The sequence below is a fragment of the Hirundo rustica genome, chromosome W (genome assembly GCF_015227805.2).
Source record: "Hirundo rustica isolate bHirRus1 chromosome W, bHirRus1.pri.v3, whole genome shotgun sequence".
Taxonomy (NCBI): domain Eukaryota; kingdom Metazoa; phylum Chordata; class Aves; order Passeriformes; family Hirundinidae; genus Hirundo; species Hirundo rustica.
Genome location: NC_053487.1, coordinates 655,685 through 668,282, shown reverse-complemented (window position 1 = coordinate 668,282; position 12,598 = coordinate 655,685). Strand labels below are relative to the sequence as shown.

The 12,598-nt window shown below is 44.0% G+C and overlaps 1 protein-coding gene across 1 annotated transcript in view; it reads right to left on the bottom strand.

Annotated features, from left to right (window-relative positions):
• Positions 1–9,446: 9,446 nt before the first annotated feature.
• LOC120764944 (ras GTPase-activating protein 1-like) overlaps positions 9,447–12,598 on the bottom strand; it is a 133,283-nt gene continuing 130,131 nt past the window's right edge. The window contains exon 25 of the mRNA XM_040089119.2: positions 9,447–10,312. Within this exon, the coding sequence (XP_039945053.1) occupies positions 10,229–10,312 (84 nt within the window). The 3' untranslated portion in view covers positions 9,447–10,228. The remainder of the gene's footprint in view (positions 10,313–12,598) is intronic.

Here is a 12,598-nt window from a genome sequence, read left to right as displayed (position 1 = left end):
TATCCCCTGAGACAGCGGTAGGGTTTTCTATCTTCACGGGTAACAGCCTCGCATCTATTTTTCCCCAGACCCCAGCATATTCCTGTTCCTCCGCATTTCCCTTTTCTCTGACATAAAGCACCAGTGCCTTACATATCCATTCCTCAAATGTTCCAAACACGGGCTAAGTTACGTGATCCCGTATTTCCATCCCTCCCCACACTTCTATGCAATAGTGTATCATCTGTTTCTTGGATTTTCTTTCCCTTATGGGACATTCTTCCCAATGTTCTAACATCCATCCCAGCGGGCTCTCAACTGGGATTTCGGGGATTCCTTTACCGGTTCCCCGTTTTGTTTTTCTTAAATTCCTTCTATTAGTTTTGCTTTTTGTTTGCCCCATGGTGGGGGTTTACCAGATACTTGCCCTTTGTGGGTGATCGCTCCCCCCCCCGGGGTTTCTCTGGTGTGTGTGAGCTCTCCCTTCTCCTTACTTCCTCCCCGGACCGTTCCTGGTTCAAGGCTGAAAGGTTTACCAGTCCCTGGAACTCCTTAGGGACGTATCCTTCCCTTTCAGCCTTCCTGTGGCCGATTCCTTTCCCCGAAAACTCCCCGAGTTTCAAGGATTGACGTGTGAGGTGCGTTTTACCCTGAAACTTTCGCTTCCCCCGCAACCGACCACACCCCTCGTGGGGAAGTGGAACTGCGATTTTGGGGTCCCCACTCGCTTCGTGATAAAATCACGTCTCACTCACACGCTCGGCCACCCCCACTCAACCACGCAATACTTACGATCCTTTTCCTGCGTGGATTCTTCGTGCACGTAGATTTTTATGAGTAGATCTCTTCGCCGCGGCTCCGGAGGTTCTGCTTCCAAAGAAAAACCTCCCCGAGTTCCCTGAGAGCTCTGACCTCGCCTATCTCCCTTTTAAGTGTGGCTTTTGCGGTTTCTGTTCGTCGTGTGGTTGATCGGTTCCACCCGGCTACCCCAGCTCTGCCAGGCCGCTGAATTCAGCAGGGCGCCTCCTGGTCAGAGACGGGGGTCCCGGTATCACTCCAATCACGTCGGGGTCACCAGAATTGTTATAAATAAAATTGACCAGATTCGATTTATCAGAAATTTAGAATTTTATTGTGAGACAAAATATCAGTCTCAGAAAGCCACAATTAAAAGGACAGCGTCGAGCCCGGGATCGCCGCTGGGTGAACACGGATAACAGACTCTGCCAGTCTGTTACCCCCCCAAGTTCACAACTTCGGTCTCCAGCCGCCCCTTTTTATACACTAGATCGTGGAGTGAAGTCCGGGATTCCGACAGTCTTCCCTCCAAGGCGTCTTCATTAATCATGCAAGTCCCGGTATCAGGAGTTTGAATGGACCGGTAGAGTGGAACAATGCAGCTGATGGTTGGGCCCGGGTGTGTCGTGGATATGTTAATTTTCAACGGAGACGAGTAGAGATATCCATCTGAAGTGATCATCTCGGTCTCCGGACTTGTATCTCCGTTTTCCGTTGTCCTTTGTATCCTTTCAGGGATTCCTGGCAGCGATAGTTTCTAGGCACCCCTTTCTGGTAATTCCAATCATACTTTCCTCGTGTCCCTCCCGTGCTTCCCGAGTTGAGGAAATTCTTTTATTTTGGTTTTTCCATTTTACTTTTACCTATATTAGTTTGAACAAATCTTTAACACTCATCTTTATACAGTGAACATTTACCCTTTATAATTTGATAACACGAATTAACTTTAGCACATATATCACACAGTCCTTTACTGGTAAATATAACAGGACAGACAAACTACAACAGCAATAATAATAATAATAAAAATAAACAGAACCAAGAACCCCAAGTGGCTTTGTCTCACAAGTCCCAGGCAGTCTGATCTCTTGGGACCCCAAGAGCACCAAGCTGAAACGGTGGAAACTTGGGGCTGATGGCTGGAAACGGTGGGTTGTCCCGGCAGGCAAAGTGAGCAGTGCTGAAGAAGCCGCGACAGCTGGACCCGAGCTGAACCAGATCCAGCAGGGCAGGTGAAAAAACTCCGAATTCCTGGGCGCTCCAGCAGATGACAGAATTCCCAGGACCGGACTCCTCCGCCAACCGTGGACTCCACACAGCTAGCCGTTGCTCGACCGTTCTCCCCGGAAAATCGAGAGCAGCCAAACCACCACCCTCAGCTCCCGGGAGCCTTTCCCCTCCACCACTAAACTAAGTGATCCACTTCTTTTGTACGTAGCAAGCTCCCTTTAAGCATCAGTATTTAGTCTCCTAGCAACTTATGGGGGGAAAAATTCCACAGGAAAACTTAACCCCCAACAGGTATATAAACCAGCAGTGTGTTCAATAAAATTTGCTTCATGATGCAAACCATGGAGACCCTGTGTCTTCAGTCACCTGACATTAAGTATGAACTTGTAGGCTGTCATGCATCAAACTGAAAAATAAGTTGGGAGTACTGCTATCCTGCAAAACTATTGGTCGTAGCATAGGCCTTAGGAAACTAGAGGACAGTAATTGGGAGTGGTAACAGGCAAACCTGGGACTGGGCATTGCCAGAAAATGGAATAACTGGAGAATTTTTGTTGTAATGTGGCAAAAGAAAAAGGGGTGGAGTGTGTTTGTAAATTCTGCACCTTTGTTGGTGGAAAATGACTTTGGTGTGAAGAATTATTTTATTTTAATGTAAATTAAGATTGTGTGATGAATGTATATTTTAAAGTTAATTCTTAAATATGTGTTTCACAGAGGCAAGAGGTAAAATGTATTTAGCTTATATGGCTGCCATGCGTTAGTACAGTTTGTTTTTTTAGTTATAGAGGAATGTAGAATGAGTCCAAGTATAAGTATGGGGAAGCCTGGCAGATTGATTAGTTTACACTGCCCCAGACACGCCAAGGTAAGCACTATGTACTCACAATGGTAGAGGCCACCACAGGATGGTTGGAGACCTACCCTGTGCCTCACGCTACGGCCCGTAACACCATTCTAGGCCTTGAAAAACAAGTTCTTTGGAGGCATGGTACCCCTGAGAGGATTGAGTACTAAGACCAGAATTTAGTGAACATGAAACCACTACATTGGCAAATTTTGGCAGCAGACGAGGCTGCAGGACTGGCTTGTGTGACGATATCAAAGCCCATCCCAGCCAGTTCCACAACAGACCCACCACTGGCCAAAGCTGAGCTAATCACTGATACTAGTGGCGCACCCTCATGAAATATTTAAGAAAATGTAAAAAATACTGTGAAGCAGCTGTGAGAGTGTTGCAGACAGGTAGAGATATTGTAAAAGAAAGATCTTATAAGATATGGTTTAGGCCCTGCTACTCTAGCTAAGCTAGCAGTAGCTTGTAAGTTCCTATAAGGAAAAATCATAAGAATGAAGACAGTTAACACAATGCCTATTCTAGTAAGAAAAATAAGTTTACACCTGCATAAACAATAGATCTGTCCAATGAGAATCAGTGAAGAAAATATGTCAACAATGCAAGAATAGAGAGATTTGATGGAAAGGTAAAATGCCAGTTACTAACCAACGAATTGAGTGGCAACAACACTAGTAGCCAATTGGATTTGAACACAAGGTATGTGAAAACTGTATAAAAATGAGTTATGTGAATAAAGAAGGGGCTTTTCTGCATGAAGAAACTGAGTCCCATCTGTTTATTACCTCAACAAGAATGAGAATATGTGTGAGGAAAAATCCCTAGAGACACCAAGGTCAGTGAAGAAGAAAGGGGAGGAGGTGCTTCAGGTACCAGAGCAGATTGCCCTGTAGCCCATGGAGGAAGGGGGGAACCTCCCTTGGAATGGAAAATGTGACCTCTTTCCCTCCAAATTCTTATAACTTTGAAATTACCGGATTCTCAGGCAAAGATATGGGAAAAGGAATAACAGTTCTTTACTAGTATATATATGTATAACAAGACAAACAACAATAGTAACAACAGCAAACAAAACCAGAAATCCAGTAACAGCCTTCTCTTGGCTGTCAAGCACTTTCCCCTTTGGTGTAGTTATGGTCACAGCCAGCAGGAGTGCTGTTGGCTCCTATCCAGGTAGGTCAGGTGCGATATTTCCCCTGCAGCTGCAGGGGTGCTGTGGTGTGAGCTCAGCAGCCTCTCTCCACATGGGTAATGGCAGGCAAGCTGGCAGAAGAGATAGAAAAGGGGCTTCCTTTCCAAACTCACTGGGGCAGCCAGTCCTGGTGTTCTTCCTCCAGATGACAAAATGGGGTCTGACAGGAACCTTGGAGCAGCCAACTGGAGACGAGCACACCCTGAGGTGACAAACAAAATATAGCAGAAATTCTGCAGCCTTAGCAGGAGCCGCAGGGGTCGGGCAGATGTGGATATCAAGTTAAAGTGTAGCAAGAAGCCCTGAATTAGTGGCAGAAAACAGGGGGGCTGGGCGGGGAATCACTCCCCTGGATAGCTCACTGGCGATGGCTGGTCCTGGGGTTGGGCCACACAGAGGTAGCGGCCCTGGTGGGGGACGGCGGGCTCCCAAGCAAGCAGAGGAGCAGAGAAGCAAGCCAGTGAGCCCAGTCACAGTGCCAAAGGAAAAAAAAACCAAACAAACCAACAGGGAAAAACCACAAGGCAACAGCATCTCCAGTCAGAGGCACCATGCTGTGTGGCCACTGAGACGATCGTCCCACTGGCAGGAAACCACAGCCCTTCACCTCCCCAACCCTCACAGGATCCCGGGCTGGCTCTCACCCATTGCGATACTCCTGGAGCTGGGGGGAGGGGGAGGGAGGGGGGTCAGCGACCAGTTTGGGACACAAAACAAAAACAAACAAAAAAATGGATATGGGATAAAAACCGTGCCCAAGAAAGCTGCTTACCAGGGTTGACCCACAAATAAGAACTGTGGTGGGTTGATCTTGTCTGGCTGCTAGGTGCCCACCAAACAGCTCACTTACTCTCCCCTCCTCAGCAGGACAGGGGAAGAAAATAGCATGAAAAAGCTCATGGGTCGAGATAAGGACAGGAAGGTCACTCGCCAATTACCATCATGGGCAAAACAGACTTGTCTTGGGAAATATGACTTTAATTATTGCCAGTTAAAAAAAAAGAAACACAACTCAAAAATAAAACCACTTTTCCCCTACCCTCCCCCTTCTTCCCAGGCACAGCTTCACTCTTGCCTCTTCTATCTCTTTGTCATGGTTTAAGCATTCATGAAAATTAAGCCCCACACAGCTGCTCTCCTCCCCTCACTCCCTCTGGGAGAGAGAGATAAAAGGCGGAGATTCCAAGTTGAGATAAGAACAATTAACTGGAAACAGCAATGAGATAAGAAAACGAACAGTAACAGCTATAATGCTAATAACAACAGTGTATGTAAGAGGGTGATTACATGCAAAAATGCTCACTGAGTCTGACCCAATGTAACATAACTGCAACCAGAGCCACCCCACCGCTCCGTTCACCACTTGCACTGCTGGAAAAAGGAACAAAATGGTGATGTCCCCTGCATGTGGCATCTTTTTCTTCCACCTAAAGCCATGCCCCCCCCCCCCCGCCCCCGGAAGTGAGTCCCTTACTTCCACCCCTAAACGATGATGTGAATGGTATAGAATAACAACCTAGACACAGGCACACAGCTCTAGGCTCCGCACCCTCTTGGCTACTGCCTCCCACTGGGGAATAGGCTGGGGAGTGAGTAAGAAGTTTGGAGGGGACACTGTAAAGAAATAAAGAAAACTAGTAGCTTGTGTAACTTACTTAGCATTAGTAACTAGATGTGCTGAAGTCTCAGGCTGCAAGCTATGAACTTACACCAAAATACACTGAACTTTTACCTACTTAAGTAAAAGGAGGCCCCAGAGATAGTTTGGGCCAGAAGATAAGTGTTGGGGGTTAAGTTTTCCTGTGGAATTTTTCTCCCCCATAAGTTGTTAGGAGACTAAATACTGATGCTTAAAGGATGCTTGACCCGTACAAAAGAAGTGGATCACTTAGTTTAGTGGGGGAGGGAAAGGCTCCCGGGAGCTGAGGGTGGTAGTCTCTTGGCTCTCGGTTTTCCGGGGAGGATGGTCTGGTCGGGCGACGGCTAGCTGCATGGAGTCAACGGTTAACAGAGGGGTTCGGTCCTGAGAATTCTATCATCTGTTGGAGCGCCCAGGAATTCGGAGTTTTTTCACCTGCCCTGCTGGATTTAGATCAGCCCGGGTCCAGCTGTTGCGGCTTCTTCAGCACTGCTCACTTTGCCTGCCGGGACACCCCTCTGCCTGCCGGGACAACCCACCGTTTCCAGCCATCAGCCTCTGGAGTTTCCACCGTTTCAGCTTGGTGCTCTTGGGGTCCCAAGAGATCAGACTGCCTGGGACTTGTGAGACAAAGCCCCTCGGGGTTCTTGGTTCTGTTTATTTTTATTATTATTATTATTGCTGTTGTTGTTTGTCTGTCCTGTTATATTTACTAGTAAAGGACTGTTATTCCTTTCCTCATAGCTCTGACTGAAAAGTTTTTTTTTTAATCTTCCAAATTATAATAACACGGAGGGAAGGGATTGGAATTCCCCATTCCTAGAGAGGCCCCGCCTCTCCTTAGCAGATACCTGTCTTTTCAAACCAAGACAATAAGCGAGGAAGGCGACTACCCCTGTCAGCATAAGATGCAACCTTAGAGGTAAGAGAAGAAATGGGCTCACCTAGAGACAATGAAGAGACCCAATGAAGAACAAGACTACCCCATGCCATATTACTATTGGACCAAACTGTCGCGTGAGGAGTGGGAAACTTGGACTGTAAGGGTATAATTGCCCAGGGATTTCTTTGTTCAAGGTCTCTCTCCTGAGGCACCCAACTCAAGCTTTATCTCACTGTCCTGGGGTGACTGTGTATCCCCAATCGTCTGTTGGGTGCAGGGGGGGAGGGCAAGCGCGGTTTGTTTTCCCCCAGGAAAACTCTGCTCATCGGAGTGACCTTGAAGTGGGGGAGCTGGAACACGGCAAGACGAAAGAAGCTCTGTTGTTTTTTCCCCGGCAGTTAGTTTAGTGCTAGCGTCCTTAGACGCTGTAGAATAGCTGAAGCTTTTTGCTTTTTTTCTTTTTCTTTTTTTGTCCTTTTTTCCTTCCTTTTTGCTTTTTTTGTCCTCTCCTCGGAACTGTTCCAACCTCTCCGGACTAAGGACCTGGGGAAGCACCGGGGGCCTCCACAGGGGATCCACCCCACCAAGACCAGCCCTGCACATCTCCTTTTCTCCCAGCGTCAGCAGAGACGGAGCGGTGGAGCACAGTGACAACCCTCAAGGAGACTTTCTTTAAGTTTGTTATCCCTCCGTAAGCGGCACGAAGCTCTTGTCATCGGGTATTGTGCTGGGAGTGCTTTGCCTGTTTAATAAACAGGTTTTTTCCACTTCTCTCTGAGGAAATCTTTTTTCCCGAACCAGTTGGAGGAGGGGAGGGGGGCCCCGTGGGAGGGTTTCTCCCAAAATCTGCCTGAAACCACCACACTCACCACTGTACCAAATAACCTAATTTGCTAGATTCTGCATGAGGCTCTGGGAAAACCTAGGGTAAAACCAAAAGGGAAAATGTCTATGTGAGTGTGTGTCTGGAGTCAACACAGGGTATCCATTGATTCAGTGGAGCCATCCATCATGAACAGACTGCAAAGTCCTAGTGGTTGAAGTCTCTGGTGGTATGAATGTAACTCCTCAACTGAGTGTGAGATGAGGCCAATTTCCCTAAAAGACACAGATGGGACAGCTGACCTGAACTGGCCAAAGGGATATTCCATTCCATTCCATTCCATTCCATTCCATTCCATTCCATATAATGTCATGCTCAGTAACAGAATTCAAGGGAAGGGATGAGGGTTTCTTTTTTGTCAGGGGAGATGGAGGTAGCTATTGTTCAGAGACTGGCTGAACATCAGTTTGCTTTTGGGAGGTGATGAGTAATTACCTTTGCATCACTTGTGGTTTTCTTTTCTTCATCGTTTTCAAACCCAGAGTTCTCTTGCTTTTGCTCTTCCTATTTTCTCCGGTCCTGCATTTTTTTCGGTGGGAGTGGGGTGGCATTTGAGCAACTAGCTGTGTGATGCCTAAGCTGCTGGTAAGGGGTAAACTACAACATTATTTTCACACACTGTTTTAGGAAATATGAAATGGTGCCAATTTTTTAAATATATATATGCTGTATTGGTTTTGCACAGCCTCTTTTTTGGTAGCAGGGGGGCCACAAAGAGATAGGTCCTGTGAGAAGCTGCTGGAAGCTTCCACCATGTCCAGCAGAGCCAATCCTTGATGGCTCTAAAGATGGACATGCTCACGAGAACTGGGACAATTAGAGAGGTTGGTAATACCTCTGTGATAATATATTTAAGAATAAAATCAAAACAAAGTCACAGTTTTTCTTCTAGTCAGAGAAGAGGAGGAGGTAAGAACATGTAAGGGAAAGCAACATGGCAACACCAAGGTCAGTGAAGAAGGAGGAAGAGGAGATGCTCCAGGCACTGGAGCTGAGATTCCTCTGCAGGCCGTGGTGAAGACCATGGTGAAGCAGGTTGTCCCCCTGCAGCCCATAGGGATCCATGGGGTATGCAGAGATCCACCCGCAGCCCATGGGGAAGGTGCCCATGCCAGAGCAGGTGGATGCCTGGAGGAGGCGTTGATCCAGTGGAAGACCTGGTAGAGAGAGGAGGCCCTTGCTTCCAGGCTGGAGCAGCCTGTCCTTGGAGGACTACGCCCCGTGGAAAGAGAGACCCACAGCACAGCAGTTTTGGGAGGACTGTGTGCCTGTGGGGGGAATTCATGTTGCAGCAGGTGCGATAGGACTGCTGCTCATGAGAGTGGACCCATGATGGAGAAGTTCATGGAGAACTGTCTTCTGTGGGAGTTACTCCACAGTCTTACAGGGGAAGGACTCCTCTCCCAGAGTAGTCAAAGAAAATCTCGGTGATGAACTGACCAAAACTCCCATGCCCTGTCTCCCTGCACTGTTGGTGGGAAGGAGGGAGGGGCTGGGGGAGGGAATGGTGTTTTTAAGGGCTTATTTTACTTCTCATTATCCTCCTCTGATTCTGTTAGTAATAAATTGACTTTGCAACTTTAAGTTGAGCCTGTTTTGCCCTTGAAATGTTTTCTCCCAGTCTTTATCTCACTCATGAACTGTTAGTAATTTTTTTTTCCCTTCTCCATTGCCCAGCTGTAGCAGAGGACAGTGAGTGAGTGACTCTTGTGGGTACCTGGCATCGGGCCAATGTCAAACCATGACATATACCTAAATGCAACTTTACCTACAGTCAGTTTTATGAATGCATTTTATATGCAGTAGATAAATAGCCCACCATATCTGTTATGCAAATTTCATTTTTACAGTGTCCTATTACCTAAACACAAAGTTAGTTTCTATGGAGAGTCTATTGGCAGCTTGATTATTTTAAAAACTTATTTTTCAGGTTTAAACATAACATTCATGGTAGCCTTACATTACACACAAACCCAACCAATATATATGGTATAAAATGGTTTAATGGATGCATGCATGTCTGATACAGTGATAATAAATTTACCAAATTCTAATTCTTCACTTTTGTAAACATTTTACAAAAGCATTGTGATTTACTTGGATGGATACACAATCCTTGATGGAAGAATTATTTAGACTGAATCTGTGGCTCATTAAAGAATAAAGCTGACAAGATCTGTTCTGCATATTCTTTTGACATGATTCCAGCAAAAGAAACAGCATGGTATAAAATGTATACAGTAAAGGTTCTTCTTACCATAACCATCAAACTCTGGAAATTGTAAATACATGTTTAAGTGGTTGAAAAAGTCAAAGTCATAATAATTGTAACCACTCAGAAATTACAGTAAGAAATGTTATGCAGTTATATGTAGCTGTCAAAACAATGCATCTCTTTCCTTGTCAGTTAATAATTCTTTTCCAACAAGACAGGAAAACTTTGGCATTTGCAGGCATTGAAAATAATTTTTCAAAGTTCACCACAGTCACAGCATTTTCTTTGCAAAAGGTAAACTGTACACCAAGGCTCAGAGGCTGTAAAAACTGGTTCCAAGTGGAAAAAAGTGCAAATATCCTGCACAGATAGCTTAAAGAGCTGCTGGTTCAATCATTTGATAACAGAATCTTTGTTTTCTTTTTTGCATAGTTCACACATCACTGGGAATGTGACAGGGTGTGCTATTTTTGGCAAGAGCAAAAAATGTGATACCTCTGTGAGTTGCCATGTTAGACATGCTGGATCCGTGCAGAATTCAGGTAGAAGGCTGCTACCTGATGTTATTAGACAGTGAATATTGATGTTGCTTTTGTTGAAGCAGTTCTGTAATAGCCAACAGCTTCTTAAGAACATGCTGTAGAAAAAAATACAAAAAACAAACAACAAAAAAACCCAGTACAACTCTACATTAGCAACTAGAAAAAACCAACACCCATCTTTTTTGAGAAGCATCTTCAACATTAACCTACCAGACCTAGAATTAGGTAGTTTAAAGTATATTTAAATCTACATCCCCCACATCTCCTCCCCTCAGCTCCAGTTTCACAGTCACTAAGACATTACTTCAAAAGGCAACTATAAAACAGCAATATGCAATTTATCTGCAGCCATGGAAACCCATTAAGTCTTGCCAACTTAACCTGAGAGTTTGAAAATGAAACAGTTCTATCTGTTAAAAACAATCTGTAAACCAAAAATCTATTCTTGGGTATTTTCCCCATGTGAAAGTGCAGAACGGGGTCAAAAACATGAAAAAAAACTGGTGGAAAAAAAAAAAGGTGATAATACAATTCACTTCTGCACAAGCAGAAGCACCGTCTAACCTTCTGAAAACCTGGTCATTAAACTTGAACAAATGCAATGGAACATACAAAACAGGCTGAGAAATTGTATTGCTAATGCACTGTCAGGAGTTCAATAATTTTTTCATTACAGTAGAACTATGTTCAACTACAACACGATGATGAACATTAGGGCACTTATAGGAGAAAAAAGGAAAAAATATTCAAGAGGGTTTTTATATGGAAACCCATGAGGTTTTTTTTTCTACTCTGAAGTAGAAATATAAGTGCATTGAGAAAACAGTGTCGCATTTATGACCATTAAGTGCTACAGAAGCAGGCCTTGTGAAAGAAATTCTATCCCCTATCTGTAAGCAACACATATTTAATACTGAAAACTTCTAATATCCTGACTTGCCAGTCTAGCCATCATTTTTGCTTTTTCAAGACTAGAGGCAGCTGTGGATTATGAACTTGAACATGATTGATTTTTTTCCTCTCATATGCCACTGAAGAAGCAAATTGTAGCAGTTATTAAACTAGATTAGTTTTTAAGTGCTATAATGTAGCATTATCTCATTTTTAGTTCCTTGAGCTTTCTTCTGCCAAAGCTAATTGAATACAAATATATTTTCACCATTCACAAAATTGCCATAAGCGTTCCCAGTAATACCCTTATTTAAAAAAAAAAAACATTACTGCCAAAAACTACATTATTTGAGTAACATCTGCGGAGATGAAATATAGATTTATCATCTCTTTGGGTTTAAATTAAGGCCTTGAAAGAGTCAGGATATAGGAAGCTCAGTCTTCAAACCATGACAATAGTAAGAAATCTGATTACAAGAAGTTATTTTGAAGCAATTAAATTAAGAATTATTTTTAAAACTACCTCTTCAACATGAGTCATTAAATAGTTTGATCTGATACTGATTAAATTTAAGGAAGACCATCTCTAAACCAAAAGGCTTTCTATAGTACAGCTGTTCCTGTCCCCAAATCATTAGCATTAAAAAGGGAACAGTACTTAAACTATCTCCTGCACAGCACAGTATACTAGTCAAGCATACCAAAACATATTACTGTGCAATAAGTAGGATTGGCAACAATGCATGAAGTCATGCAGATTTTTTTTCCTCTTAAAAATAAGTTTTCATAAAAGCTGTACACAAGTTTAATATTTGGAACAGAACACTCATTTATAGCATTTACTAGAAAAGTTTGCCATGATTATTTACAAATGTAATAAATTAGGAAGCAGAAATGAAGTAGTGCTAGAAAGCTAAGGAAAGTAAATTCAGCTGTTTAGTTCTCAATTAGATGAGCTAGATCCTAAAACTAGAGCCTGCCAGGAGACAGTAATTTCTTGAGTTTAGGCTTCCTTCCTCTAGAAACTAAAAACTTCACCTGGAAACTAAAGAAAAAAAACCACAAAAAACCAAAACAACAACAACAAAAAACAAAAAACAAAAAAAACCAAAACAAAACAAAAAAAAACAAAAAAAAAACCCCAACCCAACAAACAAAAACCCCCCCCACCCCAAACCAATGAATGATCTCCTTTCGCTAGTGGCTGAGCTTAGGGAGGAAGTTGAAAGACTAAGGAATATTAGGGAAAGTGAAAGGGAAATAGATTGGTGGAGTTCAGCCCTTCCATCCTTGAGGGAGGCCCAGCAGGAGTCAGAGGACTCCTATGCCTCCCACTGTCAGGCAATAGGAGGACTCCTGGTGGATGAAGGGGAGTGGAAATGGGTCCCTACTCAGGGATGTAATGGAAATTCCTCCTGAATCTCATCATCTACCCAAGTGCCACTTCAGAATAAGTATAAGGCCCTGGATCTAGAGGGTCAGCCAGATGA